Source organism: Patiria miniata, unplaced genomic scaffold (assembly GCF_015706575.1).
Source record: "Patiria miniata isolate m_02_andy unplaced genomic scaffold, ASM1570657v1 HiC_scaffold_7, whole genome shotgun sequence".
In the NCBI taxonomy this organism is placed as follows: Eukaryota; Metazoa; Echinodermata; class Asteroidea; order Valvatida; family Asterinidae; genus Patiria; species Patiria miniata.
In genome coordinates this window covers 37,228,373-37,252,186 of record NW_024037074.1, presented here as the reverse complement: position 1 = coordinate 37,252,186, position 23,814 = coordinate 37,228,373, and the positions used below count along the sequence as shown (strand labels likewise).

Below are 23,814 nucleotides of genomic sequence, written 5' to 3'. Positions count from 1 at the left end.
TTCTAACAATCGAACAACTAGACTACCGTATTTACAAGAGAGGATTTGGAGACATGTGTCTCGTTTGATGGTTGAAAGAAGAGTTAGCGAAGAAAGTAGTAAAGGAGAGTGAGTGAAGAATCTAATAAGTAAGGTGGGGCTGACTATCCAATTTAAAAGCAATAAAAACTAGAGACTGAAGGAATGTACTAATGAACTTTGTGGCTAGGTGATAAAATGTGGTAAGAGGGACAAAGTAATAAAAGTGGGGCTTGGCTCAGTAATAGTAATCAATCAATTAGGGAGATTGATACCGTAGGGTCAGAACTTTTACCCACCACTGGACTGTTGGTGGGGCAGTGTACGAGGGGTTAAAAGTTCACAAATTAAGCTATAATTATATGGAAGAAAACGCTACAGGAGCCCCCTTCCAGTGAGTGAGAAGTAACAAAAATTGATAAAACACTTAAGAACGAACGAATGTGACATAGCGTTTGGGCCAATGAACTGTGCGGCCTGAGCGGGTTGTACGAGGAGGTGGAATGTCTGAGGTTGTGATATTCTGCTCGGTATTTACAGGATTGGTTTGAACTATTGGGATAGAGTGGTTGGGTTTGGGAAGAGCGGAATTCGTAGCATGACCTATATCCAAATGGGCAGATTTAAGGCGATCTATGCTAACTGTGTCCTGACGATTGTTCAGTTCAATGACGAAATGTTTAGCTGAACGACTGAGTACTTTGAAAGGTCCGTCGTAAGGCGGTTGTAGAGGTTTGCGCACTGCGTCACGACGAACGAAAACATGAGTGCATGTCTGAAGTTCCTCGGGAACATGCACTGTGGGACGCTGCTGTGCGCGGGTTGTTGGTGGCTGAAGATCCTGCATGGCGCGTTTCAAGCGATGAACATAGTCCGTAGGCTCTAAGGCAGTGGCATCAGCGGTGTTGTCAAAGAACTCGCCAGGCAGGCGAAGTGTGGTGCCATAGACGCGTTCGGCAACACAGTGACCGAAATCGGACTTGACCGCAGTTCGGATTCCCAAGAGATTCAGCGGCAAAGTCTCTGTCCATAGGCTTGCGTCTGGTTGTGCCCGTAGTGATGACTTCAGTTGGCGATGAAAACGTTCCACTAGTCCATTCGCGATTGGGTGATAGGCTGTGGTACGTATGCGGGTGGTACCAAGCAGATTTGTGAGTGCGCGAAAAAGTGCGGATTCAAACTGGGCACCGCGATCAGTGGTGATAACCGATGGAACACCAAATGAGGCAACCCATCGCGTTAATTACAAAAGCACGAGCGACTGTTTCAGCTGTGATGTCAGGTAGAGGGATGGCTTCTGGCCAACGCGTGAAACGGTCAATACAGGTCAACATGTATACACATCCATTTGATGTGGGTAATGGTCCAACAAGATCAATGTGAACATGCGAAAATCGGGCATCTGGAGTAGAAAACTCAGACAGGGGTGCAAAGGTATGGCGATGGACCTTTGAGCGCTGACACTGTATGCACGATTTTGCCCATTGTCGCACATCACGGTTAACACATGGCCAAACGTAGCGGTCCGTGATGAGGCGTTGCGTAGCGCGAATTCCAGGGTGAGATAGGGAGTGAAGAGCGTCAAACACTGCACGACGCATCTCCACTGGAACAAATGGACGTGCGTTTCCAGTAGAAATGTCACAAGTTAATGTAATGTCACATGATGGTAGGGGAACTTGTTTGAACGTGAGCGAGGATGACGATGTGCGCAAGCGTTGAAGTTCCTCGCTGGTGTTCTGCAATTCCGCCATTTTGTGGAAATCGATGAGTGCAGTATGATCCGTGCGAAGAGCATTTAGTTCGACACGAGATAGGGCATCTGCGGCAGGGTTATCTCCACCTTTAACATGTCTGATATCACAGGTAAACTGGGAAACAAAATCGAGGTGGCGAATTTCGCGAGGGGAGTGTCTGTCCGTTGTGGTGCCGTGGGCATATGTGAGCGGTTTGTGGTCCGTTAGCACATGAAATTGACGACCCTCGAGTGAGTGACGAAAATGGCGGATGGCAAGGTATATGGCCAAAAGTTCGCGACCAAATGTGCTGTAACGTGTCTCTGCTGGTTGAAGTCTCTTTGAGAAGAAAGCGAGTGGTTGCCATGCATTGTGAATTCGTTGTTGAAGAACAGCTCCCACTGCGACATCCGAAGCGTCCGTCATGACGCACAGAGGCGCGTCTGGCTTTGGATGTGCAAGGAGAGTGGCGTTAGCGAGGGCAACTTTGATAGCGTGAAATGAAGCGGTGGCAGAGTCATTCCAAGGGAGTGGTGCCGACTTCTTTCCGGCATTAGAAAGTAGATCGGTGAGTGGTTGGAGGACCTGGGAACACTGGGGAATGAAACGGCGGTAGAAGTTGACGAGACCGAGAAATTCCCTGAGTTTGGTGAGAGTTGTTGGTTGGGGAAAATCACGGATAGCACTGACCTTTCCAGCAAGTGGTTGCACTCCGTGACGGTCAACGTGATGTCCAAGGAATTCCAGTGACTCTGTGCCAAACAGACATTTCGCGGGGTTGATGATCACGCCGTATTGTTGGAGGCGGTCAAACAGAAGGCGAAGATGCGTTTCATGTTGATCGGCATCAGTACTGGCAACTAAGAGGTCATCGATGTAGGCATAACAAAAGTCCAAACCCCTTGTTACTTCATCAATGAAGCGTTGGAACGTTTGGGCGGCGTTGCGCAAACCAAATGGCATACGGGTAAATTCGAAGAGCCCAAACGGAGTCGTGATAGCGGTTTTAGCAATATCGTCTGGTGCCATGGGAATCTGATGGTATGCGCGGATGAGGTCGATCTTGGAAAATATCACAGTGCCATGTAGTGATGATGTAAAGTCTTGGATATGTGGCACTGGATAACGATCGGGCACTGTGGATTTGTTGAGAGCCCGATAGTCACCGCATGGACGCCAATCCCCAGGTTGCTTTTTGGGGACCATATGAAGAGGTGAGGACCAGTTACTGGCCGAAGGGCGTACGATACCTAAGTCCATCATGTGTTGGAACTCGTCTTTGGCGACTTTCAAACGGTCAGGTGCAAGACGGCGTGGGCGTGCGGCTGTAGGGGGGCCAGTCGTGATGATATGGTGCTCAACGTTGTGTTTGATTGGAGTGTCACTATAGGTGAGACGCGTTATGCTGGGGAAATCCTTCAAAATGTCCGCGAATCGAGATGGGGTGGGCGGTTTGAAGATGGGGCTGAGTGATGGCGATGTTGATGCTTTTCCATCGATGCTTAAGCTGGTCGTAGCATCAACTAGCCTGCAGTTGCGAATGTCAACAAGAAAGTTGAAATAACGAAGGAAATCTGCGCCTATGATTGCATGTTGAACGTCGCGACGATGAACACCCATCGGCATGGCCGCCGAATCCCAATGTCAAGTGTCAATGACCTTTCACCATAAGTAGCGATTTACGTTGCGTTAGCTGCTTGAAGGTCATGTCCATGACAGCGGTGGGCGCGGTCGTGAGATGAAGGAGGGATGACACTCACCTCTGCTCCTGTGTCCACCAGGAATTGTTGCTTCGTTACTCGATCTGTGACATAAAATAGGCGGTGAGATGGGGAACGGCCGACAAAGCATGTCGCCCCTACTTGCCGGCTTGGTCGTTTTCCTGGTGATCGGCCTTTATAAGAACATGGCTGCGTACATTTGTGGGCCATAGCTCCAAATTTCTGGTGGTACCAACACTCTGCGTCGTGCGTGGCCGTGGCTGCTGATCTACGGTCATCAGTGCGTTGGCGACGCGGTTGACTGCGGCTGCGACTGCGTTCACGTGGACAGCTGGTGAGGGTGGATATCATTGATGCCAAATTCGCTACTTCGGCCCGCAGTTGTTGAATTTCGGTTGGTGGCGGAGATTCAATGGTAGTGATGTGTGCAGAGACGGGTGCCTGGGTAGGGGAGACTTCCATGATTTTATCTGCTAACTTTGCCAATTGGTCGATGTCGACCTCTTCTGAGGTGGAAGCAAGAATTAGCCGAGCATTGGTTGGAAGCCGCTGGAGAAAAAGTTGTTTCATTATTGATGGCTCCAATGTTCGCTCCCCCAACAGCTGTTGCATCCTGCGGAGCAGTTGGGAGGGCTTTCGATCCCCCAACTCCTCTGTTGTCAAGAGTTGATGCAAGCGTTTTTGTTCAGATATAGATGTGCGCTTGATAAGCTCCTTTTTCAGCGTTGTGTATGGAGCCTCTGAGGGTGGAGTTATTAAAATATCCCTCACCTCCTGCGCTATAGTTGGCTGCAGGGACGCCACCACATAAGCATATCTGGTGTGTTCGGAGGTTATGCCTCGAGTGGTGAATTGTGCCTCCACTTGGGTGAACCATATTGTTGGGTCAGATGGCCAGTATGGTGGGAGTTTGAGGCTGATGGTAGCGGTTACGGGTGGCTGTGCTGTTGCGCCGGTACTAGTTGTAGCAGGAGTAGTAGGCATCGCTGCAGTTGATTCCAAAATTCCACTGTTTTGTTGTATAGATCACGTCTGGGTCACCAGTTTGGGGGTTTTGGTTGATGGAATAATGGAATACACACGCTGTTGGTCGTACAGCAACTTTATTCTAACAATCGAACAACTAGACTACCGTATTTACAAGAGAGGATTTGGAGACATGTGTCTCGTTTGATGGTTGAAAGAAGTGTTAGCGAAGAAAGTAATAAAGGAGAGTGAGTGAAGAATCTAATAAGTAAGGTGGGGCTGACTATCCAATTTAAAAGCAATAAAAACTAGAGACTGAAGGAATGTACTAATGGACTTTGTGGCTAGGTGATAAAATGTGGTAAGAGGGACAAAGTAATAAAAGTGAGGCTTGGCTCAGTAATAGTAATCAATCAATTAGGGAGATTGATACCGTAGGGTCATAACTTTTACCCACCACTGGACTGTTGCTGGGGCAGTGTACGAGGGGTTAAAAGTTCACAGATTAAGCTATAATTATATGGAAGAAAACGCTACAAGATCACCGAGGCCATACGTTTTGTTTTTCGAAGTTTTTGTAAGCACAAGTAGGGCCTATACCACAAACAAACACTGACGTCAAAGTTATCCTTTGCGACTGAGTTCAAGTAATGTAGGGCAAGGATAAATAACAATCGAAGCCCAGAGCCCAAGTCCTCAGAAGATTGTCCTCACAAACATTATGGGTTGAAGTAACAGAAAAATAGGACCGATGGGAAACGTACGGGTCATCGGTAGTGAAAAAAAACCAGACGGTATGGGGTGGTCCGAGATGACAGGTCCGGGGTGTGAATGGGGAAACCAGATGAAACTCATTATGTGTACATGTATTTGGAAGGGAGAGAAAGGAGCACCCCCTGATGTTTGTACCAATAGTTTCCAAAGGGGATCATAATTATGCTGGGATGTTGAAGTCCAATATTTTTCAAGGCGGCGGTTGGGGTGTTTGGATGAGGCACTTGTAGTCTATGCATGAAAAGACCTGAAGAAATTGATCAAGATTATGCTTGGGGCAGTTCGCTGTCTCCGGTGAATGGAGATCCAGTTCTTTTGTACCGGCGAAAGGGCATTTTGAAGCTACTATATGGCCATTGAACACAAACAGGTAGTCCCGAGACCCGTGCTGGTTGTCACTTCTGGCCGGATACGTATAGTCCCTATACCAAAGTAAGATGATCTCAGCCAGAACTATAGAGGTATCAGTTTGAGCTCTGTAGTGGTAAAAACCTTCAACATGATGATTCTCAACAGAATAAGACCTGACATCCATCTGAGAAACAACCAGAATGGCTTCAGAGTTGGAAGAACTGCCGTGGGACACGTACTGGCACTACAGAGGATCATATATAGGGGTAAAAACCACTAATCTAGAGTGCAGTAATAGCATTCATTGATTCCAAAAAGGCCTTTGACAAAAGCTTGGCGTGAGACAGTGCGAGCGGCAAAAGCCGAAATTCAAAAACGGTGGGGTCCCGGACTCGACATTGGGCACAAAATCGGCCGAGAATAACGTGGCGCACTTGAACAAAATCAAAAATCTCAAGTTAGCATTCAAGAAACTCTTTACGGGTCGACAGATTTTGATAAATTGCATCGACGCAAGGTTTTAGAAAGTGGATTCTAGACGCTCTGTGGGGCGATCTGAGGCAATTTCTGACCACTCTAACCGTTTTATTTTAAGCAAAAGATCACAATATTTTGTTTAAAGCTAAAGATCACCATTTAAACATCATTTTCGAATTTGGAGTCGTTGAATCAGCTATTCTGAGCTATAAAATCAAATGTAGGCTACATTTTTTTTCAGGGACGAAAAACGTAGGGGGTTTGGGGGTTTGGCAAACGATATAAAAATCCCCACTTTAAAAAGTGTGTGCGTGGGTAGGGGGATCCTTCCCCGTCTCCCACCGATCGACATGCATCATTATCTTCACTCCGAGGGTCCTACATAAATACAAGTTTGACAGCAACTTTTCTTATTTTGGAAAAATGCCATACTAAAATGTTTCTGTTAACTTTATAACGTGTAGGCCTACGTAAACTCGAGACTTATAAAAGGGGATGCCTACAGCTTGATGGAATTTCACTTGCCTGTGAAATTTGAGGTGAATATTTTGATCAACAGGAATGCACCAGAGGCGAAAAAACTCAAGGTACGGCACATCAACAGGAATTATTGCACGACAAATAGTTACACGCTTGATGCATCCGTACCTGTGAGCTTACTGCAGGAGCGCAACGCTGAACATAATTTCGTTACAAGGCAACTGGCTGATCCTGGGGATGAGGGTGTCTCTACGCTGCAAGGCGCTATGTGATTGGTGTAGATATGATTTAAGGAAATACAGTGTACTAATCGCGAACAATTTAATTCGAATTCTTGATACCATTCAAGAATAAATTTAATATGATTTAAGGAAATACAGTGTACTAATCGCGAAAAATTTAATTCGAATTCGAGTCACTTTTAATGGAACAAAAAAAAGCACTCTTTGTGGAGACGATAACTCCAGAAAAACACATTGCACTGATTTGAGATTGTGTCCCATTAATGACTGTGTACACTGTACACTGAATTGAAATTTCGTTCAATAATTGTTTGGGATAGGCCTATGGGACACAAATGGTTTGAAAATCGACGGGAACCATTCAAGAATAAATTTAATATAATGTAAGGAAATACAGTGTACTAATCGCGAAAAAATTCAATTCGAATTCGAGTCACTTTTAATGGAACAAAAATAGAGCACTCTTTGTGGAGACGATAGCTCCAGAAAAACACATTGCACGGATTTGAAATTGCGTACCATAATTGACTGTGATATACGTGACAATATATTCGAAATTCGACAGAAACCGTTGAACACGAAACATTATACAAGAAAAACAAAAACGACAATGTGTAAGAGCACTGCCGTACATTTACCCAAAAAAAATTGGTTCTAGAACCGCGCCTGGTTTACGATCGTCCTGCGTGAGGCGTGTCACTCACGCCAAATGCGTGAAACTCACGCCAAATGCGTGAAACTGTGACGGTCCGGGGACATATCCCTCACGGATAGAAGTGGGATGTTACGTTTTGGCGGGGTTTTGAAGAGAAAAAAAGCCTGAAATCATGTGATGGCAGGAGACCCGATCCCTGCAGCTCGCGTGGTATCTGCATCTCGTTTCTTTTCTCCACTTAACAATGGAACACATTAGACAGCCCGCCTTTAATGTCGGTTGTTAAGGCCAAAAGAGTATCCGGTTTCTGGTATGGAGCTTGCCCCAAAAATGGTGCGGTGACGCGGTTTTTTTTTCTTCTTCAAATGTCGGCTGATGTTGCAGATAACGCTTCGATCCCCTTAAATATGGCTGGAGAATTATACACCCACATACGCTCTCGACCGAAGCGAACATTTTTGGGGAAATTTAGAAAGTCGAGACAAAAATCAGAGAAAACGGTAATGTCAGTTCCATAATTTTATACGACCATCGCTCCCTCAGTCTGGCTTCCAGACGCACAATTATAAAATTGCAACACCGTCTGCAAATGGTGCTCGACTAAATTTAGTGCAAAACATATGGGAGCCAAGAGAGGCCACATAAAATACTCGAAACGCGTTAAAATTGTGCAGCAGCAGGATCGCAATCAAACCAGTGAGTTTGGCGGTTTTGAGACATCATCTTACATTAAAAAAAGTTTTTAAGTTTGCCGACGTGCATGGCTACGGCGACACACGCAAAGACCAGAAACCGGAGACTTTTTTTTTTGATGTAATGGACATCTGCAGTTACCTCTCAAAATAAACCTTTGCTCCAATCAACACAACCAAATGGCACCAACATTTGAGATTGACAAAGCATGGTTTATTATCACGGACTTCCTCTCTACGAGTTTCTTAACATATTTTATTAATTTCTTGACACACAGGTTAAGTTTTATCGAAGAACAAAACGTTAGACCATAATGATTACACAACCAACTTCATAATTATGCACGTAACCAGGTTTGCTTTAAACTTAGTACATGTACATTGAGTACCGATCGAATATGATTTCCGTATTAAGTACAAACCAAGTAACGTCCAAATAAACTGATGTTGCACTGTGTGATGAAGCATGGTGTCTTGACTCAAAGTGCTCCCTTCTATTTGGAATCCTTCTATCCAGGCTTAAAAAGTAAACAACTACTTCCCCAAGGAACAAGTCTCTTTACCGTGGAATTGAATGATAACAGCAAATTTTCCCATTAATTCAGTGATGGTGTAGATGATGTACTTGTGATATACATATATCACAAAGTACATCACACTTCCAGTCACGTCTAAATCACAAGTTAATTCACAAAGTCGAGTCACAAGTAACAGGGGACGAACCGCAACTCTAACTCCCTAGGCACTTTTGCTAGGATTTAACCTCAGTCCTGCAAAATCCTCCAACTGCCTCCATGTAAAAATTGCATACAGCCTCAATCCTCCAAAATCCTCCGTTATTTCTTGAATGTGGTTTTTGGAGGGGTGACCACTGCCTCAATCCTGCAAAATCCTCCTGCAATCACTGTCAATACGTTGAGGCAGAGCCAGTGACATCCTGAAGCAGTGGGGAGGATTTCAAGTATAATATAGGCCTACATTTATGCACAGCTGAGCATAAAAAATACAAGGTCCGGTCTAAGACCTTGACACAGTGCATCCTCCAAAATCAGCAACACACTTTTGCAATATGCAGCCTTAGTCCTGTAAAATCCTCCAAGAGGATTTTGGAGGATTTGGGAAGGTAAGGGTCATCAAAGGAGTTCCTTCATCACAATTCACTTGAATACTTTATAAGTTGACTTGGGACTGGATGACTTTGTGATCGACTTGTGATTGACTTGAGATGACTACAACATTCTTGAGACCTTCTTTAGGAAAGAGACAATGGCAAAAGTTTAGGAACTTTAATGCGAAGAAGAAAGAAAATGACAGAGGCACTATGGAGTAAAAGACTGGGAGATTTTATCGTCTCTTCTTCCCTTGTGTTTGCTGGACGGATACAACCGGGGCATGCTTGGTTTGAGCAAGCTTGTTGATGTAGTACAGGTCCACCAGTGAGAAGATAAAACTGTGTCAACAAGAAAAAAAGAAAGAAAACAGGGATATGTATCGGGATTCGTTTGAAGGAATTTGCAGACTTGCACAGCTTCTTGGCAACACTTCTATCTTCCATTTAGGATAAATTTCGTACAGCTGCTAAGCAGAAAATATTTCTATTCAAAGATCAGTGCTTAGCAAATATCAGCGGGGAACAAGTCACAAGTGACATACCTATGCCATTTGGCTGGTAACCAGTTTCTGCTAAGCAGAAACATTTTTTTTCCTCAGCAAATTTCTGTGCTACGCAACTCCATGAAAATGGCACCCAATTATAAAGTGAATGTTCCCTACAAGATTCATTTTATGAGTCGACGACATTTAATTGACGGTCCTAATTCTTTGATTTGACCAAAGGCAAAGGCGAAAGGAATTAAGGAAGGGTGCGTTGCTGTGATTACTCACCAAGTTGTGACACACACCCGATGAACGAGCCCAGAGGCAAACATGGCCATTCCCAGGCACAAGACCACTGCAAAAGATATAACCAATAACAAGTTGAGATGTAAGACACTTGCTGTAAAGTCATTCACAGGTAGGAAGACGACTTAAAAGTAGTGACTCTGAGTCCGTGGTGGAGTCGAGAGTCTCGTGATGGTATCAAGTGCGTCACACCTCCAGTCACACGTAATTCCCACGTTCAAATCACAAGCCCAGTCACAAGTTAAACAGAGGATGCAAGATCACAATGGAACTGTGCCTTTGTCACACTGGGACTGGATGACTTATGATTGACTTGTGATGACTTAGGATCCATCACACGTACCTTGCCAACAACACCGCTCTAAGTTCAAACTCGTGTGCTGAAGATTTATTTTCTTCTTATTTTAACTGGGTAGCCCATTCAGTGGAATCCACTGATCTCCCATGGGGCCCAGTAAAGAGAAGATAATGTGAAGAAATTACAGATTTAGATGTGAGAGGAAATCCCCAGAAGAATATTCTGAGGAAAACCACAGAATGAAGTAGGGACTGAAATCCCAATCCTAATATTTGCCCAGGCGGGAATCAAACCCGGTTCACAGCAGTGGAAGGTGGTGAAAGTACTGCTACGCCAACCTGACTGTCCTAAGATGGCATCAAGTCACTAGAAAATTAATCACTTATATTTTAAAACTTTTGGCTAGTCACATGACTTAAGATCCGGAGCAGGTGCAGTTTTGTTTAGAGCACGGTACTGGTTCCAAGGATCCAAATTTGGATCTGTACCGAGACAAACCTGCTCTTCGTAGTGGTAGCTGAGGTGGACTCCCAATGTGCATAAATTTGCATAATGTTGTTATGCCATGCAGAAAGAATCAGACCTAGTTTGGGAGACATTGTAAGAAAAAGTCTACACTCATGATTACCTTCAGGGAATATCTTCATCTGGAAGCCTTTTCCAAACAGCAAAGATTCCAAATTTCCGACCCCCTGTTTGACGTAGTTAAGAAACATTAGCAAGAATTGTGAATTACAACTGACTAAAGCTGCCTTCCTGCAGCGCCTTTAAGACTGTTTTGTTGCATAGACTAATCCGGCGACAGCCATTTACTGAGGTGTCAATAAGTTTGTGCGAGTTGCGCTCAGGTAGTACGCATGCTCCTCCTCCTCGTCCAAAATGCGCGCACACCTTGTCTTTAAGAACGCGTACAGCATGCGCTTGAGCGTGATACCATCGCAGTAACAACTTTTAACACTGCAGGCCTACCTACACAACAGACATAAAATCAACTTAAAAAAATTATATAAAACGGACTTAAAAATTGAGAATTTAGTGTAATTGAATACTAAATTAGTTGAAAATGCACGGCCCTAAATAGGGACTCCAGACGGACTTTTGTCCAAGGCTTGGACTCGATTAATGAAACTCAGCCATTTGAGAGGTCAATGCAAGGATACAGTTAGAGTGAGAGCGAAGAGCACAGAGCCAAGGAAACCGCCCAGGATTGTCATCCACTCGGAGGCTGCCAGCTGGACTTTGAACATCTGCATCCCTGCGAAGGTGGAGACGGCTAGCAATGATGCCAGCAAGAAGGAGATGCTCGTCGAGACCGCTGTAAGTCAACCAAAAGAAACAACACTGCATTAGCATTTAACCAAGTGATTTTAATTCTATTTAAATTTTAAGAGAGACAGAAAAACTGACCCAAACAGTACTTTTAACTTAACCCAAACCCCCTAGTACTAGTTCCCCAGGACTACTCTTCTAAATCTAACCGAGTCCGATGGTTACTCATGACTCATGTGAGTTTCCTGCTCGATCCAACACAGTCCCACACAACCCAACTTGCCAAGCTGTTAATTAGTGTTAAGCACCTGAAAATATCAAATGACCTGCATGCTCAATCCAGATCCAACAGAATCCAACTGTGCCTTTTTATTCATCCAAGTACAACTTGGCGTTATTAACCAGTGCCCAACAGAATCTGACTCTGAATGTTTTCAGTTGCCTGCTGAATCCAACAGATTTCAACAGGAATATAAACAACGGGTTAACTGCTCAATTCAACAGGACCCAGCGGGTAATGTAAAACAGTTGGACCCTGTTGGATTGAACAGGGTTCATCTTCAGGGTTAAGCTAGCTGTTCTTTAATACTCCCACATCTGAAATCTTTATCAATATCATGTTTATTTTGGAATTTAAACATGGAAAATGGGATTTTTAATTTCTGAAGCAGAATAAATACCCGTAAGATTGTGCACAAACAAAATATCAAAATGTTAATCTCAAAAATAGACAACTTCCTTTACATACAGTAGGCCTAGTACTACTAGTACACTACAATGAATAAACAGCGCCCTCACATCCCTGCGTACGTACGGTGTACGCCGCGACTCGAGTCAAGAGAAGATATATTTTTATTTCGTAAACATCAGGGGCCTATTGCAAAAGAAAGTTACCCCTAATAAAGTATCTATAGAGAGCTAAAACACAAGGGGGAAAGGCATCTATCAACTTACCCATCCTTGAAATGTGCACAGCGAACAATCTACGGTAGTTGCAGTCGGTACCGTTGCAGATGTGTACAGGTGGCAATGTCAAAGGTCAAATCATCGCATTATTTGTTTCATTCACTAATTGGAGCAAAGAAATTCAAAATGAAAATAAAAAAAGGAAAAAATGTAATTTGTTTGAACATTATTTCTTTCGCTGGAAAGTTTTTATTACATACTAAAATAGAAAAAAGAATGAACATTTATGAACGAGGCTGTCATTGGACGGGGGGGGGGGGGGGGGGGGGGGGAGGCGGGGCAGGTACAATCTCTCGATAGGGGAGCTGTTCAAATCCGATGATTATTAACACTATATCAGAAGATGTACAAATACACCCGCCCCCCAAGCTGGATCTGTGGATCCGCGCCTGATTTCAGAAGAAGGGAGGGGGGGGGTGCAGAGTCATATTGCTGTTGATTTGATGGGGGGGGGGGGGGGTAGGGCAAATATTCCCCTGCCCATGCTCGGAAAACAAAAGTTGAGATTATGTTAAAAAAGTTAAGAAATATTTGGGGAAATGTGCTTTTCCCCGCTATCCCCCCTCCCCCCCGCCGGTTGCTCGAAGACACGCACTATCGGCTTCCATGCATCTCCCCCCCCCCCCCTCCCCCCGTCTAAAAATTAAAACAACGATGCGAGGGCACAATAAGCTCGTACGGTATTGAAAGTATTGTGTGAAATCTATCAAAATGATCCCTGCCAGTGCCAAAGCCATATATAAAATGCGACGCTTAAAATGCAACGCCAGGCTCCTTCTTCACCGTACCGTGCAATTATGGACGGGGTAACGTTTGTCGGGGACCGGGATTGTGCACCGTCCCACGCAAAAATTACGCTGTGCTAAGGCTAGTTTGTCCCCGAAAATTGACCAAAAATAAGCCCCAAAGATTCCCATAAACGCTATATTGTGCGATGATAACGCGTAGCCGGACCAAGCGAAATGTAAAACGCGAGAGTTATGGCTGAAACATCTATATGATCATGAGAATTTCGCTCAAAACTTTTCTGAAATGAAGCGCGCTACTAACAACCAATTTTAAAGCTGTAAAAAGGCCTACAACATGCAATTTTATCTGTTTACAGGACATTATATTCCTTTAAAATATTCGTTCGGAAAAGAAAATCGAAATCATTAGAAAAAACACGTACTTGCACAAGAACGGTAATGTTCAGCGACGCGAATATTTATCTATCTACAGCCGATGGGTTAATTCCGTCGCGGGATGCGCTGGCTTATGCAGTCGCAGTTAGCAGCGGTCAATTTAGATTTTTCGTAAATGCTAGCAAGGCCTTCAAGTTTATTTAAAAAAAAAATGTAATCCCTAAAAGACATTCTGGTCTTCTATTTAAGTTTAATTTTTCACCAACGCGCCACAAAATTGTTTCCTAATTTGTCATCTGAAGTACGATCGATCGAGTACACCGAGTTGCACTACAGTCCGCATGTGTATAGATATTTTTCTTTCAGTTCATAGACTGATTGAACCTTTAGGTGCTAATTTCATAATTTCTGCACATTAATGCTCCTATTCCAGCTGATAGGTCTCGGAAGCGCGCCACCTGACGGTTCCAGTTATCAAACAAACCTGGCCTCAGTTTTCAAGTTTGGTCACCATTTTGTTCACCTCGAAATAACATAATGAAACAAATAGTTTCACATATTCGTTTATGTACTCCATTACCGTTCCTTTTATAGCCCTCATCTTTTGCAGATCATCACCTAAATTTACAGGAAAGGTTTTCAGGTGCTCTTTTATTTTGTTGTAATTAAAAAGCAAACTCGCCCTTAATTTTTTTTATCCTTTTTGGCCTGGTTTTGATCCTTTTTGCTTGTGGTCCTGTGCTCATTTCCTTAAAAAAAGGCCTATTAATCACATCAACAATAAAATTATATATCGTAATGTTACCACTTTGGCAATTTTTGGCAGGAATAAAATGCCCTGTTGTAAATATCGCCACTTTTTCCTTCATCTTGTTTTGTATTATTTTGTTTATCAAAAATTACCGATTTTTTTTCTGTTTTTCTTCGCAAGCTTATGTTCTTGAGGCTCTGTTGAGCTTAAAACAGACAATGTTGCAATTGGGAATGTTTTCCAGTTTGGGAAAATTATTGGCTAAGCTAAGAATTCTGACACTCGGACAAAACTGTTGAGGGCGCACTCACTTGACTTTGGCCGCCGCAGCTAGCTGCTGGTGATCTGGTGATGGAGTAAAACTTGCATGATTGACGTTCTTTGACTTTTGAGCCAGGTACGTACATGTAGCTACTACTAGTACTAAGTGTATGCCTGCATGCAGGCGGCAGAGATATCGGATATCCTGATAACTTGAAGAAAGCAGTTATTTTGACTGTTTATTTTGTTCATACCGTTCTTCTATGTCACCTGCCTGGCCCTGGTCACTGCACATGCTTTGGCTTTGCATTCCATTTGCACTTGCAGGAAAGATTCCCATATCTATCTGGCCATCATTTTTCCCTGTCATTCCTGTGCACAAATCGCAGAATGAGACTGGCCTGAAAATTTCTAAGTGTCTTCTCAGTAAATACTTGAATTTTCCCTTCTAATTTTGACTTTCTAGGAGTAGGACATGTTTAATTAAATCATGGAGGAATAAGAACATGGTTGTTTAAATGCATGTTACTTGTTTTATGCTAGGTCACTGAAGTTAGGGAAAAATTAGTGATGGCCAGATAAGGGAATCTTTCCACGTAAACTGAAGAACAGAAAAATAATCTGGCAAATTTGATTTGACAACCGAGCCGGAGTGGTAGGCTATAGTCAATACACATAGTCCATGGCTAAAAAAAGAATGTTCCCAATATGCAAATAAAACATTTAATTTTAAACAAAGCCTCATAGTCATATAAGTTACAAAACATTCTATTTGGGGGAAAGAATGTTGCTACCTGAAGCTCACGTTCTTTTCTTCATATATCATCTCAATAAAGGTCATTTATTGCAAAACTTTTGAAAATACCCTGGGACCCTGAGAAACATTTCCAATTTTGTTAAAAAAAATTGGATCTCCATGGGCTTTGTACACAACCGCTGAAGTGGCGTCTGGACACTGTTTTCTTTCCATTATGTATAGTAAATGTTATGAAATTGAATAATATTGCTTTGTACTGACTGGATTGACTTAAAATTTTGGCAATCTGCTTTTGTTGGATTAAATATTATTTATAAATGTTAATCAAATACTGATATTTAATTTATCATGTTTATATTATTCAGATGCTGTACTTTTAAATTGATCTTTCCTTTAGATTGAGTAGTTTCGTAGCTTGTCATCATATTACCAAAGAGCTACCAAATAAATAGGTAATAGACGTTTTGTTCGTAATGGCTGAGAACCCGGGCACCACACCCGTGAAATCCCAGATCCAGCGAGCCCTGCGCACCAGCGCTGGCGATGGCGACCTGCAGACGGTGGCAAGGCTGATCCAGGGACTGGCTGACGTCGACGGGGTGGATGACCATGGCTGGACCGCCCTCATGCTGGCGGCCAGGAACGGACATGACAAGGTGGTCAAGCTGCTGCTTGATAAGGGGTAAGTTTAACAAGCCCAAGGAGGAGGAAGAGTTTGTCCTGCTCCTTGTGATTGCTGGCGGAATCAGGAGGTGATGATCGCCTTCTACCTCCCTATGTCATGGACATGGGCTGCTCCAGGGGGATGCTGGGGTATGAGCCCCCTCAACCCCCCCCCCCCCCCCCCCAGCAGACTTTCTGGTGTGTAAAAAATATCATTGAAATTCGCTATGGGCTCAGTGCTCAGGTACCCCCTCAATGGAAACTTGGAGAGTTGGGGAGACCACGGAGAGAGAAATTTAAACGCATTGCTGACGACAATTGGCACTCGCGCAAAGACTCTATGGCTTTGTGTGTTCTAATTAGCCCCATATACATGTATGCGTGTAAACCACCAGACAACTTGAATTGTAACTTTTGCTTCAGACGCACCTCTTATTCTGTCTCCTCTCCCCCCCCCCCCCCCTCACAAACCCTGCCAGAATTTGGGCTCCAGAAAGTAGATGGTTGAGAGATTATTGAGCTGAATTTTTAATACAGCTTTTTTATCAGCCCCTCATGTCTGGGTTTTGTAATGATGCACAATATAGGCCAAAAAAAAAAGAAACTGATCGTAACTACCTGTAGATAAGAAGTTCCTGAATGTCTCATCACCTACAAGAGAACATTGAAACAGTTTCATTGATAATAATGCACTTCACCAGTTTAAACTAATCATGACACAAATTGTTTTTTCCTCAATGCACTCTGCCGTCTAGATGTGACCACACCCTAATGAACAAGGCAGGCCAGTCTGCACTTGCGATTGCTGAGTTCTGGCACCACCCTGCCGTCTCGCATCTCATCACCCAGCACATCCAAGGTAGCAACAGTAGCAGCAGCAGCAACAACAATGTTGTCAACTTCTTCGGGCTGAGCTCTTTGGATCGCTTCAGCCACAAGCGGACGGACGTGCAGTGGCTGAAGGAGAAACTGCACCACCCATCCACGACGTTCGTTCTGTTCAGTCAGAGCAGCCCGTACATCACTTGGTCGGACGAAGGCAAGTGTCAGGTCTGCCGCTTCCATTACGAGCAGATCAAATTCCTCTTTGAGAAGCCGGAGAAAGAGGAGCCAGTGACCATCTTTCTTGGCATAGGAGATGTTGTGGCTTCTAAAACCAAGAAGACTTCCACTCACAATCCTACCTCCAGGAGTTTTGATTCCAGCCTGGACCAACCTGCCTGGTTCGCAGTGGATGCAGGTGACGTCCCCTTAGAACACCTTCAGGAGGCACAGCCGAACGCAGAGCTGCTGTCCCCAAGAAACTACCTGGCCCTGATGTCGGTCGCGGACGAAGAGGCGGGTGTCATCGGCCAAGCAAGGGCACTGTTGTCGTGGCATGACAGATACAAGTTTTGTCCCACCTGCGGCAGCCAGATGCACATCCAGGAAGCTGGCTATAAGCATACATGCCAAAACAAAGGTATGAAATGTTTAATCCGTGCAAAAATTCTAACTAGAAAGTTTTCTATCTAGAAATATTTTCTCTTATTTTCTCTGCATATATTGTTCAAGCATGTATTGTTCAAGTAATGCTGGTCTTGGAACGTATGCCTAGAACAATCAAGTAAAAACTTGCCCACGCCCAGACATAAGTCTTAGATCATTAGGACCTCAACAAATAGGTCAGAGTCCACGGTTAAATCTGGGCAGGAGCCAGGGCTCAAGTGGTCAAGACGTTCGGCGGTAGTGTTCGATGGTCGCTGGTCAGCCGCTAACATACACAGCAGCCAGGCGCTATGCACTCACCCATACATACCATCAGCATCAGGTGATTTGCATATTGTAGCCTACATGTAGCTGCTTGAGGTCACTATTCAGGCGTCATACAGTACGTACATGCAAAGGAATGATGACAGCGCGAGGCTGCTGTATATACGTATGTTAGCGGCCAACCAGGCTTTTAAACAATATGGGACTAATGTGACGTTAAATGTGCAAAGTTTTCAATGTTATACCTGGGACTCAGACTGGGCAGTGTTGTACCTGTCTGGTAACAAGTATGCAGAGGTCAGGTTCCAAATAAAAGACAAGTCATTTAACTTGTCTGGTCATGAGTAACAGAGGGTGAATAGTAATGCCTTTGCCATAGTTTATTTGTCTTTGGACTAGATTATAATTATGCGATTGATTTGAGATGGAATTTTGAGGACTTGTGAGTAATTTATTATTAAAAGGGGAAAAAAAGAGAAAATAAAATATAAGTTGATGAAATAAGTAATCAGAAAATAAACTGATTGCTAGTTTCGCTTCTGTTCATACCTCAAGTAAACATGAATGATATTCTTGTCATGGAATTGTTTATGAGTTCCGTTGACTCTAGCTCTTGCATTTCAAAACAACATCCAAGGATTTTCGCCTTTCTGAAAAGCCCTTCCAATATTCCTTCCTCCATGCCACAACTAAAAAGATAGTATCTGTATCTGTATCCCAGGGGAAACATATCACACCAACTTGTTGTGCATCTCGTATGGGACTACGCCAAAATTATATCACCTAGAATAGAAATATACACGTAAAATGAAATAAAAAAATAAATGATAAAACTACCCCCAAAATTGTTAAAAGTAATCATGAGGACTTGATGATGGATGTGGCTACAGCAATGTAGGCATGGGTGGCTTGTGCGTAAAGCGCTCGCCTCTCACCAAGGTGACCACGGTTCGAATCCTGGCCGCGGATCGCATGTGAGTAGAGTTGTGCGTTGGTTCTCTCCTGTGCCACGAGGGTTTTTCTCCGGGCCCTCCGGTTTTCCTCCCTCCGGAAAAATCAAACACTTTCGATCTCAGGCTGTGCTCCGTGGTCATATATGGGTCGATGTGGCCGGCAGCCATAGGCGCCTTTACGTGCCAGCGGCCCGACCACGTTGTAGCCGCGTCCTTCGCAATTCAGCATACCAGCTGCGAGTAAGGATGATTAGCCTCCCAAATTATTATTATAAGGACCTGACTGTGACCCAGCTTGTACATTTTGTCTCACTCTATAATTTTACTTCAGAATGTCGCAGTCTGAAGGGCATTCATAACACCAGCTATCCGCGGGTCGACCCAGTCGCCATCATGGCCGTCATCCATCCTGATGGAAACCAGTTGCTGCTCGGAAGGAAGAAGCAGTTCCCACGCGGCATGTATTCATGTCTCGCTGGCTTCATGGAACCAGGTATGTAAGAAGATCAATGCTAGTAACTATCTAAAAACTTGGAATGCCGTGAGCACTCCAGTGCAAATGCTTGCTTGTTCTAATTCAAAAAAGCCTGGTATCAAGATACTCATGTGGGAACATTAGGAATTAGACTTGTTTCTGAAGGAACACAAAAATTATATGCCAAAAAGGACATATTGTGTTTTTAACCAAACGCCTCCGAATAAGCACATATCATGTTTTATAAGGAAATACATTGTGTTTCTTCGAGGCACGTGGAACACATGATGTTTCCAAAAACATGTCTTGTTCACAAAGGAACACTTACTGTTATAAAAAGAACAATTTGTGTTAAAACATTGTGTTTTACACACAGCTGAGCATTCAGACAGGAACAGAAAAATATAAAATGTATTAACCCTAACAGAACTCCACCCATTAAAGTCCAACAGCAGTTTTTTGTTTAAATCGGTTGGGATAGGTTCAGTACCCCTAAACTGATGGTCTTTTACATTGGGTTCGGCATACCTCCAAAAACTAAGTCCAACAGTGTGTGTGTGTACGATTTCCTATTAGGGTGTTGGAATTTGCCAGAATTATGCTAGGGAGTTAGGGTTAAGATGCTTCGTTCTCTAATTTTGCTTACAGTCAGTATCTATTAATTTTGGGGGGTTGGAAATGTGTATCCCACAGTGAATTCTAGACCAGGTGGCGTATCCTATTCGTTGGTACTAATTTAGCCCTCCTATGCAAACATACAAATTTGTCCTTTCAGTCAGAATCAGTCAAGTGACTGTTTTTTTTAATGGTTAAGTGCTCCCTGCCTACACTAAGCAGGATTGATCAACTGGTTGTGACTGTTTATGATACCTGATAAAGCTATTCTTTGAATGTAAGTGATTGATAATACAGCTGGTACCTGGCTGGCTGGTACCTACCAGGTACTTGCTTTTGTCTGTTTACTGACTTTGACTAGTCACAGTGCTTGCTTCAAATATGATCTGACTGTTTGTGACTAGCCTGTGTGAAAGGCATGGCAGGGGAAGAAGATTAAGTTTTGTGACTGTTCAGACAGCAGGAAGGTTAAAGGGAATGTACAACATTTGCTTTTACTGCAATTTTCAGAAAGTAATGGATTTGAGGATTAGTATCTTTTTGCAAATATTGTTAAAATAACTTGTTGCACGATTTGGGGTTGTAGATGCTGGAAAAACCCAGAAAACTAATCGTGTTCTTGTAGTCTGGTTCCCTGACCCCACTTAAGATGAAACGGAGCAATTTATAGACTTTGGGCAATTGTAAGGTCAGAGAATCAGTGTAGCAGGCTTGTACCCCTTCACAGGTGTGTAATCAATTGCAAAGAAAACGCGGAATAACAAATTATGAAGAATTAGGAGCACTTTTTGAAAAAAAAACTAGTTTTCTCCAACGCTGGTCGGCAGACCAGCGTTGGAAAAATCCCATTTTTCTTGAAAATGACAGCACACCAGGAGTCACGATTTTACAGAATGCTTTAGACTGTCATTCCCTAACAATCCAGTAAGGTATTTCGTGATAATTTGATCATTTCATTTAGTGATGTTTAAAAATGTTGTATCTTCCCTTGAAAGAGTCTAGTTTTCAACATTATTTCTTCACTTTATCATCTGTTCTTCATTTATCTTGAATACTACACAGATTTTTGTTTTTTTGTTCTCCAGGCGAGTCCATTGAAGATGCCTGCCGCCGAGAGGTGTATGAAGAGAGCGCCATCAAGGTGGGTCATGTGACCTACCACTCCTCCCAGCCCTGGCCCATGCCGTCCCAGCTCATGATTGGCTGCTTTGGCTACGCCGTCTCCACGGCGATCACCGTGGACACCGAGGAGCTTGAAGACGTGCGCTGGTTCGAACGGCGGGACGTGGCGGCTGCACTGCAGGGTGGTGGGCCAGGCACCGGTGAAGTTGGTTCCCAGAGTAGTGCGCTTTTCCTGCCCCCAAGGCAGGCGATAGCACACCAGCTCATCAAAGCGTGGGTGGGCATGACGGCAAATCTCTGACGAGCTTGTCACCAAGTGCTCAATAAGCTAAAAGCCAGTTTTAATAACACAGTAGTAAATAATTTGTTCATCCTACAGCCCTATCCAAAGACACTGGTGACTACTAATCCACTTCACTTTTTTTTTTTACCCTAACTCCCTAGGCCTTTTTGCTAGGCTGTAACCTCAATCCTGCAAAATCCTCCAATTGGCCTCATGGAAAAATATCATATAGCCTCAATCCTGCAAATTCCTCCATTATTTCTTGAATATGGTCCATGGAGGGGCGACCACTGCCCGAATCCTGCAAAATCCTGCGGCAGTGACTGTCAATATGTTGAGGCTTGGCCAGTACGGCCGGGAGCAGTACGGAGGATTTCAAGCATAATCCAGGCCTATATTAATGCACGGCTGAGCAAAAACAACACAAGGTCCAGCCCAACACCTTGACAAAGTGCATCCTACGAAATCAGTAACACACTTTTACCATGTAACCTCAATTAAATCCTCCAAATTCCTCCACTTTGGCAAAGAGTAGTTTGAAAGAAAAAGCATATGAAAGTTTTTCTTTGAGAGCTCCAAGAATTACAGGCCCCAGTGCTCTATGATAGGGTGGGGGATCTAACAAAAGCCAATTATTGACATTCTGTGTTTTTAATACATCCTTTGCCTCCTAATTATGATCTACGGGTAGAAATCTTGTTTGTACAATGTATTTCATATAAAGAGATCTGATATAAATCAATGGATGCATTTGGGCATTTTAACACCCATATATTTATTGTTGTTTTTCAAAGTATTCATCGAAAAAAAAATGTCAAAATTACAGGTGTAATTCAGATTTTTAGATGAAGAATTAAACCTTTGACCACTCATTTACATTTTTAGGTATCTAGAAAAAGTATTTAGAACAGTAAGTTAAGGCAAATTTTCAACAGCATAGCAACAGAATGGATTTTAATTGTCAAAAGCTTACAGAATTTAATGAAAGACATTTTTTTTAAAGTGTATGTAGTATTTGGCAAAGGATACAGGTGACAAAACAAATTAGCAACAGAGATACATTTGATATTGCAGCTGATGATTAGTGTGCTATTTTTAAAATATTGGGACCAAAAGAAAAAAATTATAATTCCATTTTAGAACTCTGATGCACAGTGGTTTGTTCTCAGGGTTGTGCATTTTGGTCAATGTGGGAAAACTTTGTTTACATTTAGCAGATATTTTAAGGACCGTTTAAATGTTTAGCCATTCACGAAGGCTGGCGCATGGCGTCTGCCCCATTGTGCAGTTCGGTGTGATTGACTTGGTAAATCAACAATGATTGGCACAGTAAATAGCGGTTAGTCATTGGTAAAGTAAAGAGTTATTACGGGTGCATACCTATGTTCCCCAATACCGATGTTCCCCGAAATCCCTACCAATATAACCCTAACCCTAGCCCTAACCCTAGCCCTAATCCTAAGGATTTGGGGGAACATGGGTAGTGGGGAACATCGGTATTGGGGAACATCGGGTAGATCCCGTTATTACATATACCCCAAATGTAATGAAGTACTGCTATGCTTCTGAAGTTTTGTAAATTAAATAGGTTTGAAAACATCGTTAACTATTTGTGCTATGTATGTTTAACTCAAAGGAAGATCGCCTTAACGTTGGTCTCTTTTTTTATAATACGTTTTGGAAAATTTGTAAACATATTTAGGATTGTATTTTCATGTAATAAGCGTATAAACATGTCCAACTTCAAAATGCAGGGGTCCAACTTTAAATGCACATCTCTGTCTTTCAAAATCACAGTCGTAGCCTTCAAAGACTTAAATAAAGTTCTTTGAAAGTTTAGTTTTATTTTATCTGGCCAGTAATAAAAGTAAGATAATTGAAAACCAAGGCTTCAGATGCTACTTGTTGGCAAGAACGTTTTATGAGTGTATAAGTTTCGACAAGTTTGATGTGAAGCTACTTATTCATCAATTGAATTATTGCATTAATGCACAACTCAACACAATCTCAGATTTGTATATTCTAGTATAAATTATTTTTTACTGTTGTGTGAGTCGAATTATACTGTGCCTGTAAATTTGGAAGTTTAAAAAATGATATTTTTAAATTATCTTCCAACTATTTTAAGTGACAGAAACAGGAAAACATGACTTGCTGAATGTATTATTGTATGATTGATTTTTAACATTAATTTTATTCTGCTCATTTAAGGGCAATCAATTATGGTTGGAATTCATTTTGTTTTAAAAGTTAAAAAAAAAGAGAGAGAAAAAAAATAAATAAAATAATTATAAGTTGATGAAATAAGTAATCAGAAAATAAAATTACTGCTACAGTTTCGCTTCTGTTCATACCTCAAGTAAACATGAATCATACTTTTTTCTTGGAATTGTCTATAAATTCCGATGACTCTAGCTCTTGTATTTCAAAACAACATCCAAGGATTTTCACCTTTCTGAAAAGCCCCACCACAACTAAAAAGATACTATCTGTATCTGGATATATCAGTAT

At 42.8% G+C, this 23,814-nt stretch overlaps 3 protein-coding genes across 3 annotated transcripts; 1 reads left to right on the top strand and 2 right to left on the bottom strand.

Annotated features, from left to right (window-relative positions):
• Window positions 1-445: 445 nt before the first annotated feature.
• Window positions 446-4,459, bottom strand: LOC119745152. The gene is made up of 3 exons (XM_038221376.1): window positions 3,438-4,459; window positions 2,157-3,282; window positions 446-1,081 (listed from the first exon to the last, which is right to left on the bottom strand). Exons 1-3 carry the CDS (start codon window positions 4,457-4,459, stop codon window positions 446-448), a joined length of 2,784 nt encoding a protein of 927 aa, XP_038077304.1.
• A 3,845-nt stretch (window positions 4,460-8,304) lies between these two features.
• LOC119746149 (keratinocyte-associated protein 2-like) lies at window positions 8,305-12,638 on the bottom strand. The gene is made up of 5 exons (XM_038222955.1): window positions 12,536-12,638; window positions 11,473-11,627; window positions 10,941-11,004; window positions 9,997-10,063; window positions 8,305-9,562 (listed from the first exon to the last, which is right to left on the bottom strand). Exons 1-5 carry the CDS (start codon window positions 12,537-12,539, stop codon window positions 9,457-9,459), a joined length of 396 nt encoding a protein of 131 aa, XP_038078883.1. The 5' UTR covers window positions 12,540-12,638; the 3' UTR covers window positions 8,305-9,456.
• Window positions 12,639-14,741: 2,103 nt separating this feature from the next.
• LOC119746159 (NAD-capped RNA hydrolase NUDT12-like) lies at window positions 14,742-21,547 on the top strand. Its single transcript, XM_038222969.1, has 5 exons — window positions 14,742-14,819; window positions 15,838-16,122; window positions 16,859-17,565; window positions 19,140-19,301; window positions 20,984-21,547. Exons 2-5 carry the CDS (start codon window positions 15,914-15,916, stop codon window positions 21,319-21,321), a joined length of 1,416 nt encoding a protein of 471 aa, XP_038078897.1. The 5' UTR covers window positions 14,742-14,819; window positions 15,838-15,913; the 3' UTR covers window positions 21,322-21,547.
• The last annotated feature ends 2,267 nt before the right edge of the window (window positions 21,548-23,814 follow it).